Raw genomic sequence first — 19,240 nt, forward strand, 5'->3', positions numbered from 1 at the left:
GTACATGCCCTTGACTGGAATCGAACCTGGGACCCTTGAGTCCACAGGCCGACACTCTATCCACTGAGCCAAACCAGTTTGGCTCTTTTTTTTTTTTTTAAGTATTTAATATGTCTTCTTTTTCCCCCGATTGACTCCCTGCCCCCGCCACTCTTGCCCATCGAAGTCTTATGTACTTCTTTGTGTCTTACCCAGCTCTATATCATCTTGTCATTTCTGTATACTAAATCATTTTATGAAGTACTTTAAAATATATATATATGTACACGTGTGTGTGTGTGTGTATGTGTGTGTGTGTGTGTGTGTGTTTGTATTGATTTCAGAGAGGAAGGGAGAGAGATAGAAACATCAATGATGAGAGAGAATCATTGATTGGCTGCCTCCTACATGTCCTGACCGGTAAATGAGCCCGCAACCCTTGACTGGAATTGAACTCTGGTCCCTTCAGTCCGCAGGCCGATGCTCTGTCCATTGAGCCAAACCGGCGAGAGCAGAAGTGTTTTTTATTATGAGTATCACTTTTATACCATTGGAACATTTCTGTCTTGCCAGGCATCTAGTATTTGTGGGATCAGGAAGTTTGTTCTTTTCTCCTTCCTCCAGGAAGAAGGATTATAAGTTGTTCCCCAGGAGGAATCCTTGTGCAATCTGAATATTAAATTTTGCTTGTCTTTATAATTTTTTTTCTTGGGACCTTGTTAATATTTCCTTAACCATCAAGTATTTTTATTATAAGTAATTTTTAAGAATTGCTTGGGATATCTATATACTATATATGTGTTTGTTATCTTTTAGTCAAATGCTTATGCCTTCTTAACTGTGTTTCCATTTATATTTATCCTCATCTTGGCTGATTAGTTAATGTTTTTCTTTTGGGAAAGTATTTTAATTGATAGAATTGATGTTGATGATTGTTTTAACTTCAGGTATATCTATGACAAAGGTTACTGTGCCTTAAATAACTTTTTTTTTTTTAATATACCAGGTAAAATCCTCAATGATGATACTGCTCTAAAAGAATATAAAATTGATGAGAAAAACTTTGTGGTGGTTATGGTGACAAAAGTAAGTTTAAGCCTTATTCTTTATATCTTCGTGTATGTGAGTTTTTAAATAATGATGATGCCAAGTGCAGCCATTATACCTTTGAGGGAATACAGTTATGCACATCCATAGTAGTGTGCACTTAACTCTGTTGTTTTTTTTTAACTTTATTATTATTTTAGAGAGAGTGGAAGGGAGGGAGGAGGAGGGGAGAGAGAGAGAAACATCAGTATGGGAGAGGAACATTGATTGGTGCCTCCTGTACATGCCCTAGTTGGGGATTGAACCCACAACCTTTTTTTTTTTTTTAATATATTTTTATTGATTTCAGAGAGGAAGTGAGAGGGAGAGAGAGATAGAAACATCAATGATGAGAGAGAATCATTGATTGGTTGCCTCCTGCACACCTCCTACTGGGGATTGAGCCCACAACCCAGGCATATGCCCTTGACTGGACTCAAACCCAGGACTCTTCATTCCCCAGGCTGACGCTCTATCCACTGAGCCAAACCAGCTAGGGCAGAATCCACAACCTTTTTGGTGTATGAGATAACGCTCCAACCAACTAGGTCATCCAGCCAGGCCTAAATATGGGTTTTAAAGTCACAAAATAATTGATACATACACTAGGAAATAGAATTCAACAACTAACATTTGACTAAATACTTTTGTACTAAGTAACAGTTTATATGAATTGGACTTGAAAATTTTTTAAACCATTAAGAACCATATTAATTTTGCAGTGTTCAAGTACTTATTCATTAAATGTTAAACTTTAAATACAAAGAAAGAAATCACATGAGGAAACTTTGTCTCATCTAGTGTTTAAAAAAGTATGATAAAATATACATAGCCCAAAATTTACCAATTTAACCATTTTTAAGTGTATGGTCCAGTATCATTAAGAACTTTCACGTTGTGCAACCATCACCACCATCAGTTTCCAGAACTTTTTTCATCTTCCCAAGCTGAAACTGTACCCATTAAATAGTAACTTTATGTCCATACCTGCCCTCCACCTCTGCATACTTAATGTAGGTGGAATCATACAGTATTGTTATTTTAGTGACTGACTTATTTCAGTTCGTGTTGTAGCTTTGCTGTCCTTTTTAGGGCTGAATAATATTCCATTATCTCACCTAGTTTTATCATACATAGTCCATATGAAAATTGTGGTGGGAACACATTTGGATATGTATTTGTTATCAGTCTTATTACCGTTAGTATTATAGTAACCTTGACTATTAGAATATAATTAAGGATTAGCAGGATAGGTTCAGAATACGTGCATGCATTTGAAGAATAGCTGCTTGGAGCCTAGCCTGTTCTTATCTATAATTAGAGGCCCGGTGCACGAAAATTCGTGCACTCGGCGGGGTCCCTCAGCCCAGCCTGCACCCTCTCACAATCTGGGACCCCTCAGATAGGGTCCATAGGCCTGGCCTGAGATCAGGGTCTATTGGGGCTATCCTTCCCCAGGCTGCAGACAGCTGGCCCCATCCCCACCCCTGCCGCTGCCATTGCTTGCCATCTGTGCACTGCTGCCCCCCCTTCCCTGCCACCAGTGGCCTCCCTCTGCAGGTGACAGAATGGGGTGCGATGGCTTGGCTGGCCTGGACCTCCCTCTTTCTTTGCTGGGGGTCAGGGCTAGCCCTGCGAGGGCCTGTCTGCCTACCTGATTACCCCTAACTGCTTGCCTGCCTACCTGATCACCCCTAACCACTCTGTCTGCCTGCCTGATTGCCCCTAACCAGTTGCTTGGGGGTGTGGCCAGCCTGCAAGGGGCCGTGGTGGTCTGATCTCTGGTCGTTTCGGTCATGACACCTCTGGCCTTTTATTATCTACTAAAGGCCCGGTGCATGAAATTCGTGCACTGGGGGGTTGGGTTCCCTCAGCCCAGCCTGCCCCTCTCACAGTCCGGGAGCCCTCGGTGGATGTCCTACTGATGGCCACAGTCTGGCAGCAGAGGCTTGGAGTAGGCGTCCCTTGTGTGTGTGTGTGTGTGTCTGCCTGCCTGCCTGCCTGTTAGGGCCTTCCCCCAGCCGTGCCACGTAGGCTCGAAGCAGTTGCCGTGTGTGTGTGTATGTGTGTGTGTCCGTCCCCACTGGGGGTCTGCCCCTATTCACATTGGAGGTTCAGCAGGAACTGTGTGTGTGTGTGCGCGCGTGTGTGCCTGTGTGTGCGTGTGTCTGCTGGGGGCCTGCCCCCAGCCACACCATGGAGGCTTGGAGCAGGAGCCCCTCTGTGTTGATCTCTCAGGCTCCTGGCCTCCACTGCATGTTGTACTCTCCCTTGAGCTATGGCCAGGATGGGGGTGCTGCTTGCAAGCCGGGCTTTCCTGCTCCCGGATCGCCATGGCGACCGGGGAGCAGGCCCAGCTGGGGGCTGCCCACAGGCCAGGTTTTCCCGCTCCCAAGTCGCCATGGCAACCGGGGAGCAGGCCCAGCTGGGGGCTGCCTGCAGGCCGGGCTTTCCTGCTCCTGTATCAGACCCAGCTTGGGGCTGCCCGCAGGCCGGGCTTGCTTTCCTGCTCCCGGATCATGCCCAGCTGGGGGCTGCCCTAAGGCCAGGCTTGCTTTCCTGCTCCCGGATCACAATGGCAACTGGGGAGCAGGCAAAGTTTGGGGCTGCCCGCAGGCTGGGCTTGCTTTCCTGCTCCCAGATCAGGCGCAGCTGGGCGCTGCCTACAGGCCACACTTTTCTACTTACTGATGGCTGGATCACCACAGCAACCCAGGGCCCAGCGGCACTTTCCTGCTCTCCAATAGTCATAGGGTCCCGGCTGAGGGCGGAGCTTAGCAGTGCGGGGCTTAGGTGGCACGGGGATCCCGGTTGGGGGCTCAGGTGGCACACAGGGGTCCCAGCTGGGGGCGGGGCTTATGCCCCACAGCCCAGGGCTGCACATGGGGCCCGGATGGCAGCTCGCGCTGTCCCGCCCTGCCTGTAGTATAGGATAGAGGCATGGTCCATGGGTGGGGGCCGGCTAGTTTGCCCTGAAAGTGCCCGGATCAGAGTGGGGGTCCCGCTTGGGTGCCTGGCCAGCCTGGATGATGGGCTGAAGGCTGTTTGCAGCTGGTCACACCCCCTTCAGGGTGGGGGTCCCCACTGGGGTGCCTGGCCAGCCTGGTTGCCAGGCTGGTTTTCAGGCTGGAGGGAGACTTAAGCTCCCAGCCTCTCCTTTTTTTCTTTCTTTTTTTTTTTATTCTGGGATTTATTTACCTTCTATGGCTGTCACTGGAACTGAGAGCTGGCTCCATCTCTGAGGGCTGAAAGCAGGTCCCTGGAGCTTGTTTAGCTTCTATAATTGCAACATTGTTTCTTAGAGTGCAGCTCAGAGGCCAGCAGCGGCAGGCCAGGAATGTTGGCTTCCTCCATCACTGGAGCAAGCAAGCCGCCTGTTCGCTTCAGCTGCCTGGCTGCCAGCTGCCATCTTGGTTGGCAGTTAATTTGCATATCCTTCTGATTAGCCAATGGGAAGGGTGTTGGGGTTATGGTCAATTTGCAGGTTTCTCTTTTATTAGATAGGATAATAATAAAAGTGTAATATGCAAATCGACCGAACAGCAGAACGACCATCGGAAGTCCTTCCAGACACAGCTGGGGCTGCTAGGGCCTACTCTTGCACGAATTTTGTTCATAGGGCTTCTAGTATCCTATACTAATAAAAGAGAAAAATGGTAATTGGCGTACGACCGATACCTTTTTCATTGGCTAATCAGTGAGATATGCAAATTAACTGTCAGCCAAGATGGCGGCTGGCAGCCAGGCAGCTGAGAATAGGAGGCTTGGTTGCCCCAGCGATGGAGAAAGTCAAGGATCCCCTCAGCTGCGGGGCTCTGAGCTCCTGAAGCAACAACTCCAAAAGATACAATGTTTCAGTTATAGAAGCTAAAAGATGGCGGTTAATTTGCATACTCAGGCTCCAAGCAGAGCGAAGCCAAACAGCCCTGAGCAGGGCAGAGAGGCCTCAGGGCCTGGGATCAGCAGAGTCGAGAGGCCTCCCAGCCCCGGTGATCAGCGGAGCCGAGAGGCCTCCAGCCCAGGTGATCAGCAGAGCCGAGAGGCCTCCCGGCCCGCGATCAGCGGAGTCGGAGGCCCCGAGATCAGCGGAGCCAAGAGGCCTCCCAGCCTAGGTGATCAGCGGAGGCGAGAGGCCTCCCAGCCCAGGTGATCAGCGGAGCGAGAGGCCTCCCAGCCCAGGTGATCAGCGGAGTCCAGAGGCCTCCCGGCCCCGGTGATCAGCCGAGAGGCCTCCCGGCCCACTCCTGGCCCCGAGATCAGCGGAGCCAAGAGGCCTCCCAGCCCCGGTGATCAGCGGAGCCGAGAGGCCTCCCGGCCCGCGATCAGCGGAGTAGGAGGCCCCGCGATCAGCGGAGCCGAGAGGCCTCCCGGCCCCGGTGATCAGCGGATCCGAGAGGCCTCCCAGCCCAGGTGATCAGCGGAGTCCAGGTGATCAGCGGAGCCGAGAGGCGTCCCAGCCTAGGTGATCAACGGAGCGAGAGGCCTCCCAGCCCAGGTGATCAGTGGAGCCGAGAGGCCTCCTGGCCCAGGTGATCAGCGGAGCTGAGAGGCCTCCCAGCCCCGGTGATCAGTGGATCTGAGAGGCCTCCCAGCCCAGGTGATCAGCGGATCCAAGAGGCCTCCCAGCCCAGGTGATCAGCGGAGCCGAGAGGCCTCCCGGCCCGCGATCAGCGGAGTTGGAGGCCCCGAGATCAGCGGAGCCAAGAGGCCTCCCAGCCCCGGTGATCAGCGGAGCTGAGAGGCCTCCCAGCCCCGGTGATGAGCGGATCCGAGAGGCCTCCCAGCCCAGGTGATCAGCGGAGTCCAGGTGATCAGTGGAGTCGAGAGGCCTCCCAGCCCAGGTGATCAGCGGAGTCCAGAGGCCTCCCGGCCCCGGTGATCAGCCCAGAGGCCTCCCGGCCCGCTCCTGGCCCCGCAATCAGTGGAGTCGGAGGCCCCGCGATCAGCGGAGCCAAGAGGCCTCCCAGCCCAGGTGATCAGCGGAGCTGAGAGGCCTCCCAGCCCAGGTGATCAGCGGAGTCCAGAGGCCTCCCGGCCCCGGTGATCAGCCAAGAGGCCTCCCGGCCCGCTCCAGGCCCGTGATCAGCGGAGTTGGAGGCCCCGCGATCAGCGGAGCCCAGAGGCCTCCCGGACCCATGATCAGCAGAGCCGAGAGGCCTCCCAGCCAGGTTATCAGCAGCCGAGAGTCCTCCTGGCTAGAGATCAGCGGAGCCGAGAGGCCTACAGGCCATGGTTATCAGCAGCCGAGAGGCCTCCAGGCCAGGGATCAGGGGAGCCAAGAGGCATCCTGGCCCTGGGATCAGCAGAGCAGCGAGGCCTCCCAGCACCGGGATCAGTGTGACAGGGTGCGGAGCCCCAACCCTCTGTTCGGCCCTGCTCTGTGTGTGACAGGGTACAGAGCCCCAACCCCCCTGATGGGCCCTGCTCTGTGCATGACAGGAGTGGCGCTGCAACCTCCCTATGGACCCTGCCTTGAGTGTGACAGGGGGCGGTGCCCCAACCCCCCAATCGGCCCTACCCTGAGCGTAACTGAGGGTGGCATCGCAACCTCCCAATCCGCCCTGCTCTGTGCATGACAGGGGGCGGTGCCCCAACTCCCCAATTGGCCCTGCTCTGAGCCCGACCAGGGGCTGCACCTAGGGATTGGGCCTGCCCTCTGCCACCCGGGAGCAGGCCTAAGCCAGCAGGTCATTATCTCCTGATGGGTCCCAGACTGTGAGAGGGCACAGGCCAGGCTGAGGGACCTCCTCTCGAACCCCGAGTGCACAAATTTTTGTGCACCGGGCCTCTAGTAGGATAATAAAAGCGTAATATGCTAATTAGACCAGACTGCTGAATGACCTTTTGGATGAAGCCGTGGGGGCCAAGGCAGAGGCTGTTAGGGGTGATTAGGCAGGCAGGCGAGCCATTAGGGGTATCAGGCAGGCAGAGTGGTTAGGGCAATCAGGCAGGCAGGCAGAGGCGGTTAGGGGTATCAGGCAGTCAGGCAAGTGGTTAGGGGTGATTAGGCAGGCCAGTGGTTAGGAGCCAGTGGTCCTGGATTGCAAGAGGGATGTCACGGATTGTGAGAGTGCAGGCTGGGCTGAGGAACACCCTCAATCCCCCTCCACCACCCCACTGTGCACAAATTATGTGCACCGGGCCTCTAGTTTTACGTAGGATTCCAGTGACATTTGTGGTTTATTTTCAAGTTAATAGTAGAGGCTAGCTATGAGAAGGCAAAGACTGATATAATTAGGCATTATGGAAGCAATGAGAAATGATCTCATTACCAAGAAGAGACAGGAAAAAGCAATTAAAGTAAAAACTAAGCAGAAAAGCTTCAGGAAGGTTGGTTTGGTACTGTTTAGTTTAGAAGGAAGTTTAAATTGCTGTTTGTGGCAATACTGACCTTGAGGGCAAGGTATGTAAAAACATTGTAGTGATAACAAATGGTCTTAAGGGAAATATTAAATGGCCAAGATGCATTTATTTAAACTACATTTTAATCTAGATTGGAGTTTTAGAACATTAATGATCTGCAATGTTAAATTGGCAGTTTAAAAAGTTACAGAGCAAAATACAAGACTCTTAGAATAGGAAAAGGAGGTGATTAATGCTATTACTATTTTTTCAAGTTCCCTATTTTGCACTAGCTACTTTTTAAAAAATAATTCTTTATTGTTGAAAGTATTACATATTCCTTCTTTTCCCCTCATTGACCCCCTCCAGCCCACTCCCTGCCCCAGGCCCTCACCACCTCATATATGCATGGTCTCATCTGTGTCTGTGGGCCATGCATATATGCATACAAGGACCTTGGTTGATTACCACCCTCCCTCTCTTTCCCTCCAAGAGTCCCCTAGACACCTTTTTCTAATGCACTCTGTACTGGCTCAAATTGAACAAGACATAAGTCAGCTAATTGCTTTACAATTTGTTGTTTTATACTTGAAGCAAATTGTGTTGAATTTTACCATCTTCCATTAAAACAGTTACCTTTTGTCATTAGGAAAGTTATGAGCAAAATAGGTAGTGAACATTGATAGGCCTTTAGGAGAATAAAAAGACTTGTAACAGTATGATTTCTACCCACATATAATTGCTTTTTGTTTTGTGGGAATCATTATGGCTCTGTTTCTAGTTCAGAAAGTTCAGAACAGGTGGTTATATAACTTTATTTGGCCTTTATTTTTCTCTATTTTTTTTTCTCTTTTTAATATATTTTTATTGGTTTCATAGAGGAAGGGAGAGGGAGAGGGAGATAGAAATATCTATGATGAGAGAAAATCATTGATTGGCTGCCTCCTGCATGGCCCCACACTGGGGATCAAGCCCACAAATTAGGCATGTGCCCTGACCAGGAATCGAACCATGACCTCCTGGTTCATAGATCAGTGCTCAACCATGGAGCCATGCTGTCCGGGCTGGCCTTCATTTTCTGTTTAACTACATACAGATCTCAGAAGTTATGTTAACCTCTTTGTACTTATACCTGTCCGTTTTAATACTGACTTTTTTTTTTCATATTAACTTAATATAAAGGCTGAAACTGTTGGCTAAAGCTAATTGAGATTGATAGTTAAGATAATATATATGCTGTCAAGAGCTTTGAAAGAGTAACATAGTGATTCAGAGTCTTAATGTTGACTATTATGTCACTTTACAAAGTTATTTTCAAGTTACAAGTTTGTTATAGTATTGAGTTTGTAGCATCCTGTAACAATACAGTCTAACTAGAGATCAGGTAATAATGTTGTATTTTATCATCATTCATTGTTTTGCTTTTTAATATGTTTAGCCCAAAGCAGTGACAACACCAGCACCAACAACGACGCAGCAATCAAATCTTACCACCACTACCACAGTTAGTTCCTCCACAGCACCAGCTGTGGCTCAGGTCCCAACCCCCACCCCTGCTTTGGCTCCCACTCCTACTCCTACTCCCACTCCCACTCTTACTCCTACTCCTACTCCTACTCCTACTCCTACTCCCACTCCCACTCCCACTCCTACTCCTACTCCCACACCTACATCTATCACTCCAGCATCGGCGACAGCATCTTCTGAACCTGCACCTGTTAGTGCCACAAAACAGGAGAACCCTGTAGAACAGCCAGCAGAAACACCAGTGGCTACTAGCCCGACATCAACTGACAGGTAAGGGTTGCTAGAAAATTGTATCTTAAAATATGTTCATAACAAGGTCTTCATGCATGTATTTATTTTTATTCTGTCCAAATTAACTTTTTACTATGTTAAGCTTTTTCTAAACTTTGAACTCTGATAAAAACGGTATCACTTCTGTCTAACTTTCCATATTCCAAATTTTTGTATGCTCCGCTTTATTTTTCCAGAGGGAAAAGGAAAGAGGATCAGAGTCATTATTTTGTGTAGAAAAGTTTGGAAATACAAATGACCAAAAAGAAGAACTATAAAATAATAATATATTATAGCTTGACATATTATAAATAACTTGCATGAGTAGTATTATGTCCAGTGTGGTCTTTGGAGCTGTTTCTGTTTTGTGGCTTTAGTGCAACTCAGGACCTCAATGGCAGTTGCTAGAGCCCTTGGAATCAGAACCAGTCACAATGGAAAACTGTAGCAATTTACTCTTATTTCCCCAAATTACACAGCTCAGAGAAGGATGATACAGGAAGGGGAAGAGTGAGAGGAGCTCAGAAATCAGGCTACTCAGCTGTGCTTTAGTCCCTTCGTCTGTGCCGTAAAACATTCAGTGGGCCTGTGAAGCACAAAACTTAGTGCGAAGATTCTCAGGAGGCATTCTGGTATGAATTTGAGGGGTATAAGAAAGTTTTTTCATCACCACTGACCTGACATTTTATTAATAGGAATTTGTTTCTTAGGTCAGCTTTGTTCTTCAAAAACTATTAAAATGCAAATTCCACTCTTAATTCATTCTCTAAGGTTGATAGCTGACTTAGAGAAACTGTACTTGTGCACAAGAACTATATTGTTTTTAATTGAGGACAAATTTGACCACACTAAATATTCATTAGTAAGGAGATGACTTGATTTGTGACCTGTTCATATTAGAGAACAGCGCTACTCAAAATGCAGCGGTCAGTAGGCAGCATCGGCATCACTGGGAGCTTGTTTAAGTTTAATTCTTAGGCTTCACCTCAGATCTCTAAATCAAAATTATCTGGAGGATGGTCCCAGAAGTCAGTATTTTACCAAGCCTGGTGAATTCTTAGGCTTCCTAAAGTTTGGGAAGCTCTGATATCCAGTACCACGGGTCAGTGAAAATATGCAATATATATTTGTATTAAATGAATATGGTTTCAAATATAAAAGCAGATTGCAAAATAATACAGATAATAACCATTAACCAAACATAAGCCACAAATGACATTATGTATTTCTATGGGAGTGCATATTAATGTGTAGAAAAACAGAACCAAAGAGATAATACATTGACTGACAGATAAGTGGTTTCCTCTGAGGATAGGGAGGAAAGAAGTGGTGAGGCAAAATCAAGAATGAAAAAAGGTGGTTAAATGATACCTCAATCTTAACTATAATGTTTTAAAATAAATTTTAAAACTATGTGCAGCCTGACTGGTGTTGCTCAGTGATGTTGACTTATGAACCAGGAGGTCACAGTTCGATTCCTGGTCAGCGCCCATGCTCTGGTAGCAGCTCGATCTTCAGTGGTGGGAGGCAGCCAATCGGTGATTCTCTCTCATCATTAATGTTTGCATCTCTCTCTCTCCCTTCCTCTCTGAAATCAATAAAAATATTTTTTTAAAAAAAAGGAACAATGTGCAAAAAAATAGCACACATTATTCCTTTTTTAAAAATTGTTTATTTAAATCTTCACCCAAGGATATTTTTCCATTGACTATTAGAGAGAGGGAAAGACGGAGAAACACATCAATTGGTTGCCTCCTACACGAGCTCCGACCAGGGCCCGGGACCCATTGGCCTGCTGATGCGCTAGCCACTGAGCAAAACCAGCCAGGGCAGCACACATTATTCTGTTAAAGAACAATAGTGAAGGAAGCTAACCCTACCTACTGTATTATGTACAGTAACAATTACAACAATTTAGAATGGCTCTTAATAAAAAGACTGCTCGGTGAAATAGTTGTCTTGAAACAGACTAAAATACATAGGGGCTTAATATACCATAAAGATGTAATTTCAGACGACTGTGGGAAAAAGGCTGTTGGAATAAATGCCTAGTCTTCTGGAGGGTGGATTACAGACCTTACATTCACAAAAATAAATTCTAGATGGATAAAGATTGAATGTAAAGGTGAAACCATAAACTGGAAGAGAACATAGGAAAAATAAAAATAACCTTAAAAAGTCATAAAGGGGGAGCAATTAATAAATTTGACTACAGAAAGAATTTAAATGTTGGCAGCCAAACTAAAAATTCCTTAATAAAAGCTTGATTTGGTCAAGTAAATGGAATACTGCATCTGTTGGAAAAACCTGCCATAGTTGTGGTTTTGCTGACATGGAATAATTGTTAAGTTAAATGAAAACACATACAAAAGAGGACACAAGTGATTATTTTATAAAAACTGGTAGTGGTGGTTGTCTCTGGGCAGGGGTCTTGTGCAGAAGAATTAGTTTCTGGGTATATATTTCTTTGGGAAATTTTGCCTTCTATGTTAGTTTCACTGTCTAGTGAATGAAGATACTTTAGAAATTATACCAAAGAATTAAAATAATCTTATTGGGTATTACCATCCCAGGCACTCTGCTAAGCACTTTACCAGCAATAACCCTGTACACAACATTTTGGGATATATAGATACTATTGTTGACCTCATTGTATTGATAAACCAAGGCTTAGAAAGTTGAATTCAAACTTAAGTAGTTCCCTTACTTTTGTTATGCTACATACAGAGCTGAAGTATATTGTGTTTGTTTTTAAAATTGGGACAAAGGCATAAGTGTGTGTCGTCTTATCTGTATGTTTTAATCTAAACTGCTAACTGCTACCTTTACCGCTTTTGTAAACTTAGGTTTATTTTTCTTCAGCCCACTCTTCATGGTCTTTTATAATCTTTTTTTTTTTTTTTTTTTTTTGTCTGCTTTGTTTTTCAGACTCAGCAGCAATTGCCCAACAGAAACTTAGTCCCTTTAAACTGGTTTACTTTCAATTACAACTTGGATTTAACTCTCTTCTGCATTTTTTGGTTATGCTGTGCTGTGTTCCTTGACTTAGATGCCTTCTTTTTCCAGTTTTTGTGTTCAAAACTTACCTTTAAGAGCTAACTAAATTCCGCTACGTAAAGACTTTTCCAGGTCTTTCTAGCTTAATGTAGTTCCTATATGTGCTAGTTATCATGTACTTCTTTTGGTATTTCTACTGTGATTTGACTTACAGATTATTTAACTTCTTATGTAAATTCTTTCATGGAATAGTTGTTCATTATCTTTTTTTGTATTCCTTAAATAGTAAGCTATCTGTGAGGATGTTATTTTAAATCTTTGGACATTTAAACTGATGGATTTGCAAAACAGAATGAGTATTAAGATTGAAAGTTCTCCCAAGCCATACATGTTATGGATAAAGCTTTAGGGTTTAGCCAGACTTTTAAGTTTAATTAAAAATCAAAGAATTTCTACAAATTAGACAGTTACTAAACTTTAATATAAATTTTACATACTTTCTGATATGATTTTCTAAAACCTTTTACAGTACATCAGGAGATTCTTCTCGGTCAAATCTTTTTGAAGATGCAACAAGTGCACTTGGTAAGTATCTACATTGTAAGTAACCATATAAGAGATAGGGAAGATGTTTAATTTTTATTTCTCTGGATCATGGTAATGTGTTTGTTATGGTTGCTTATAATCAAGTTGCTAAATAGTTGATTTAGATAATTTAATTATAGTTACTAATAGCTTTGTAAATTAATGTTTCATACATTGACTCCTTTTTTTCAAGATGGCTTGTTTTTAAATTTTTCAGTTAGATTTGACATTCAATATAATGTTAGTTTCAGGTGTACAGCATAGTCGCTAAACATTTATATAATTTACAAAGTGATCTCCCCCCAGTAAGTCTTGTATCCACCTAAGTGACCATTTGACCAGTTGCTATGATGCGCACTGACCACCAGGGGGCAGATGCTAAATGCAGGAGCTGCCCCCTAGTGGTCAGTGCACTCCCACAGCAGCAGGGCCAGGATGGGGAGGAGCAGGGGATGAGCAGGAGCAGTGTGGGGCCCACTCCGGCTCCTCCCTGGCCACCTCCCACTTCACTCACTACTATATCCCTCGGGATGTAGGACTGCTGGTTTCAGCCTGATCCCTGCCCCCTGGTGGTCAGTGGGTGTCATAGCAACTGGTGGAATGGTCGAATGAACGGTCACTTAGCACATTACACTTGTATTATATAGGATGTCCACTCACATCCCCATGACTATTTTGTAACTGCCAATTGTACTTCTTAATTCCTTCACCTTGTGACCCAACCCTTTAATCCCCATCCCATCTGACAACCATCCATTTATTCTCTGGATCTATGAGCTTGTTTCTGTCTTGCTTGTTCTTTTATTTTGTTTTTCAGATTTCATATCTAAGTGAAATCATATGGAATTTATCTTTTTCTGTTCAACCTATTTCACTTAGCACAATACATTCTAGATCCATTCATGTTGTCAGAAGTATACATTGAATCCTTTAAATTGTACTGTTAGAGTTAAGTGTACTTTTTTCCTTAAAGCACATACATTTTATTTTCCAGATGAACTTTAAATGTTATTTTAAAAAAGCTTGACCTGTGTATTATAAAATGTCTTTGAAATGGGTATTAAATGTTACTAAAATCTGTCTCACACTTCATCTTTATTCTCTTCTAGACTTTATTTCAGCTTATAGCCTTGTAGGTTCCCATTTACTAGTATATCTTGTTGCTTATATTGTACTTGCAGTGGAAATGCCTTTTTATTCCAACTTTTAATTTTACCTACTGAATAATGTCTTTCCATCTTGTCTCCATACCCATTCTATCAAAATCAATTTTGTTTTTCCCTTCATTTTTTCATTCTTTAAACTGCCAACTAGAAAAACTATAATCTCCACTAACTCATTCGTTTCCAGTTGACTCATGTTTTATTCTGCCATCTGATTCCTCTTTGTTCCCTTCCTTGCTTGTATTATCATCCACATCCTTGGCCCTCTGCCTTTTGGCCTAGTGAGACCAGGAGTCTTCTTCCCAAAGTCTCTGCTGCCGTTTATTTGCCTTCGTTTATGTCCTTTCCTTACTGATATTCTTGAATTATCTGCTTCTAACTGGCCTGTTCTCTGCCATAGTGGACTTTCTAAAAGGTAAATCTAGTAATGTCATTGTTAGTTCGTTTCACAGCTCATAGTGACCTAGAAGATAAGTCCAAAGGTTCTTCATCATTACTTCTTTTTATTTTTAATTAAATATATTGTTATTGATTTGAGAGAGAGAGTAACATCAGTGATGAGAGAGAATCATTGATTGACTGCCTCCTGCACATTCCCTACTGGGGATCGAGCCCACAACCTGGGCCTAGGCATGTGCCCAACCACTTAGCTACCCTGGCTGGGCCATCACTACTACTTTAGCTCTTGTCTTGTGTTATCCATTGTCCCTAATTTTTTTTATGAGTCATTAGCCTTTGTACTTTTTTTCTTTTATTGATTTCAGAGAGGAAGGGAGAGGGAGAAAAATAGAAACATCAGTGATGACAGAAAATCATTGATCAGCTGCCTCCTACATGCCCCTACCAGGGATGTGCTCTTGACCAGAATCGAACCCAGGACCCTTTAGTCCACAGGCCAATGCTCTATCCACTGAGCCAAACTAGCTATGGCAGCCTTTGTACTTTTAATATCTAAAAAGTATCAAAATGCAACTTGATTAATCAGGAAGCATAATTTTAAGAGACACATCATGATTAGGTGTAGGGGCTCTAGAGTCTGACAGCTTGTGTTTGTGTCTCTGCACCATGACTTCTCAGCTGTCCCGAATGGCATTAATGGGGTCTTTGTTCTCTATTTTCCCAGGCCAGGATGACTTAAACTATGTATTTTCTGGTTAGGGAGGAGTGTATAAACCATTTGCTCTCAAGTGTCCTTGGTTAGGTATGATAAGGTCTTGCAATTCACAAGCTGGCTACAAGCTGCCCAAACTGTTTGGCCTTATTGAATTTTATTATCTCAGTTTCCCCGTTGCACTTGGCCTGGGATTTTCCTAGCTTCTTACTATCCTGCCACAATGGGACCTACCAGAGGTGCTAATAGATTAGATGTGAAAACAGGGGGAAAGGAATTGAAACCACTGAGGTTTTTGATTCAAGTATTTGGATGGATAGTGGTGCTATTCATTGAAATGGACATCGCAGGTAATGGGACATACTGAGGGATCATCTAAGTTGTGTTGGTATTGGTTTAGGAGTGAGTGGAATGTGAGGAAATGGACACAGTATGTGCAGGCACCTATGACTGTAATGGGAGAGAACAGACAAATGGACCAGTTCTTGAAAGAGGAATTGGGATATGATGAAGGGAGGCATGTTTTTGTTTTTAGAATGACATTCAAGAGCATAGTTAACTTCTGGTCAGGATATTTAAGAGGAGAGAGAAGGGTGGAAGATGGGCAAGAGAAAATAACCAAAAGACCCGTTCTTTGAGGAGACAAGAAAGGGAATGGTACCCAGAACATGAGTGGAAGAAAAGGTGGCTTAAGTGAGGTAAAAGTGACATACTGAATGATAGGGATTGATTCATTGTACCAGCTTTCTGTGGTGCTTGAAATTCTAACTTTCTAGCTTTTAACCTCCTTTTCCCCTCTGCTTTGATAATAAAAGGTGTCAAAGGAAAACTGAACTTTATGGCAGAGCTAATTGCTTGAAATGCTCCTCTTATTTCAAAGTCACGACGCTGTCCTGTGTGATCTGCTAATTCTATCCTATATTTGTGCTACATTAATACCCTATATTTTTATTGTACTTATCAAACATTATATTAGTTTTCTATTGCTACTGTAATAAGTTACCACAAACTTAATGGTATAAAACAACAGATTTATTATTACTTTATAGTACTATAGGTTAGAAGTCTGACATGGGGCTCACTGGACAAAAACCAAAGGACTAAATTACGGGGCTAAAATCAGGGCTGCGTTATTTTCTGGAGACTCCGGGGAGGATTTATTCTATGCCCTTTCAGCTTCTAGAGGCTGCCCACATTCCTTGGCTCATAGCCCCTTTGCCCATCATCATCAAAGCAGCATAGCATCTCTTATTCTGCCTTTCTCTCCTTTTCTTTACATCTGTTTCTCTGATCCTCTTATCTGCTTCCCTTCTATTTTTAAGGACCCTTGTGTTGGGCCCACTCACATAATCCAGGTTAATTTCCCTATTTAGCTGATAAGCAACCTTTCTTCCCTTTTGACAGGTCATTTAACATATCCATAGGTTCCAGGCATTGGCATGGGTGGAGAGGCATTATTTACCTAGCACAGTGGTTGGCAAACTCATTAGTCAACAGAGCCAAATATCAACAGTACAACGATTAAAATTTCTTTTGAGAGCCACATTTTTTAAACTTAAACTATATAGGTAGGTACATTGTTATTAACTTAATTAGGGTACTCCTGACTGACTGGCTCACTCAACTCGTGCATGAATCGCGTGCGCCTCCCCCGCGTATCCCTCGGCCTGCCTGTGCTGCGTCTCCCAGCTGCGTCTCCCATCGTCCGACCGACCGACACCCCCCACTTCTTCTAACACCACTTCTTCAAAATAGACTCGCCCAGACCGAAAACCGACTTATGCGCATGGGCCACGAAGTTTCAATCGCACTGTACGTGCGGGCGCGGTATTTTGTGGAAGTGCCACACTCGGGCCAAAGAGCCACATATGGCTTGCGAGCCGCGGTTTGCCGACCACTGACCTAGCACATACATGTTGTAGTTCATACTGTTATTCATCTTTGTATTCCTAACACTTTAGTGCCTAAACATTGTATGCATTCAAGAAGTATGGAGAGTGTTTGGCATTAAATATTCTCTTTCTTTTCCCTCCTACGACCTTGCTCTCAACTTTTTGTAGTGACAGGTCAGTCTTATGAGAATATGGTAACTGAGATCATGTCAATGGGCTATGAACGAGAGCAAGTAATTGCAGCCCTGAGAGCCAGTTTCAACAACCCTGACCGAGCAGTGGAGTATCTTTTAATGGTGAGAAACATTTTACTTCTTCATTCTAGTTTAAGACCAAAATCTCAAAGAAACAAAGATTTGAAGGAACAGTAACAATTCACAGGAGAATAATAATATATGCTAGATAATTTACACCATGCTTTTTCTTAGTATGTTAATGTTTTGTGTTGATAAAATGACCTCTTTAAAAGATTTTGAAAGGATTTTTAGTTACTAAATGGCTGAGTTGTAAAGTTAACTATCCATTTGGAGTAGATCATTCTACCCCAATTATGTCATCCTCAAAGGCTGATAGTTGTGTTTGGGGATATAGAGGAAGATTTCTTTTTTATGTAATCTAATCTAACATTTTAGTAGCTTTTTTTACTGCCAATGTAATCCTAGATGTACTACTTAAAGCAGGAGTTTCAAGTTGTTAGAAGCCTAATTAATTGCTTATATAATTTTTTATTACTGTATGAAGTAAATATGTAGAAATTTTAGAAATTAGGAGATTTCACTTAAAACATTCAGATAATCTGATTTACCTGGACAAGTTGAATCACAGATTTTTGCAAGAGATTAGGAAAAGTTTTCGATCATAGATCTTTAATTCACTATCTTCCCCTTTCATTCACTGTTACCGGACATAATGTTGTGCATTTAATTTAACATATCATGTTGCTTACGTGGTTCTATTGACATTTGAATTGTTAGCTTGTTTCTAGTTGGTAGCAACTGAGGGAATTTCAAGTAAGTTACTGTCTGTTACTAGCATAAAGGTTTTTGAGAAATAGATTGTTGTGAGCATGGACTGAAACCCTTGATATTTTATGACAATGTCTGTTAGTTTTATAGATGTGGCATAGACTAAAGTAACAGCATAGAATTTTGGAATAACATTAGATTTTTTTTTTTTTTTTTTTTTTTTTTTTTTTTTTTTTTTTTAGTCTTAGCATTTTATGTTAGAATTGTCTGGTGTTTTGAAGTATCATCAAAGTATTAATTTGCCCTAAATATCATTCATGATTCTAAACTAACTATGGGAAATACAGTCCACAGTTTAACCCATTCCTTTCTTTCCAGCTTGTACTTCTGTTAGAAACTCCTGTTCAGATAATAGTTTGCTCAGGAGAGTCATGAGCCAACAAATGCTCTGCTTTCACCAGTTATTTGCATACTCATTTGCATGTGAGATTCACCAAACCCTTTCTTAGCGTATCATTTAATCTTTTGAATGCTCTTTTCCATTGTCCTCTTGATGAGAGCCTTTAAAATGCTAGCAGTTCATTTTATTAATTAGTTTGGAATTGAGGAATCGTATTGATAATCACCATGGGGTGGAGGAGTAACAACTACATTTCAAGTTCTCAGTAGCTACATATGGCTGGCTAATGGGTATTTTATTGGACAGCAGAGCTATAGAAAATATTTCCATTATCATGGAAAGTTCTGTTGGACAGTGCCACTGCTGCCTTATATTACAGAAATGTAGGTTCTTCTACACAGGGGTTGCCAACCAGTGGTCCACAGACCACTGGTGGTCTGTGAGGTCCGAAAGGTTGGCGACCGCTGTTCCGCACCACACTCAGGCCATTTCTAACCTAATTTAAATATATGTAGTTTTCAGGTAAATCTTGATCCTTTGCTCCCTCCTACCCCCATTTACTTATTTATTTTATTTTATTTTTTTATAGAGAGGAAGGGGGGGTGAGAGAGACATCGATTTGTCATTCCATTTATATATGCATTTATTGATTGCTCCTTGTATGTGCCCTGACTGGGGATTAAACCTGCAACCTTGTGATATCGGATGCTCTAACCCAGCGGTCACCAACCTTTCATGGACCACCAGTGGTCCGAGGGCCACCGGTTGTCGACCGCTACAGTCTAACCAACTGAGCTACCTAGCTAGGGCCTAAGCCTTTACTTTTAATTGAAGCATACAGTTCTTTGATGCTTTTGGAAATTAGACAAGGATATTAAATATATTAGTAAGTCTTTGAGTCTGTATGTATAATATTTTAAAGC

At 43.5% G+C, this 19,240-nt stretch overlaps 1 protein-coding gene across 1 annotated transcript in view; it reads left to right on the forward strand.

Annotated features, from left to right (window-relative positions):
- The window catches only part of RAD23B (RAD23 homolog B, nucleotide excision repair protein), a 47,541-nt gene that overhangs the window by 18,183 nt on the left and 10,118 nt on the right, over positions 1-19,240 (forward strand). The window contains exons 3-6 of the mRNA XM_059657579.1: positions 986-1,065; positions 8,846-9,204; positions 12,731-12,786; positions 17,121-17,248. Coding sequence (XP_059513562.1) covers positions 986-1,065; positions 8,846-9,204; positions 12,731-12,786; positions 17,121-17,248 — 623 coding nt within the window. The remainder of the gene's footprint in view (positions 1-985; positions 1,066-8,845; positions 9,205-12,730; positions 12,787-17,120; positions 17,249-19,240) is intronic.

Source organism: Myotis daubentonii, chromosome 11 (assembly GCF_963259705.1).
Source record: "Myotis daubentonii chromosome 11, mMyoDau2.1, whole genome shotgun sequence".
NCBI lineage: Eukaryota > Metazoa > Chordata > Mammalia > Chiroptera > Vespertilionidae > Myotis > Myotis daubentonii.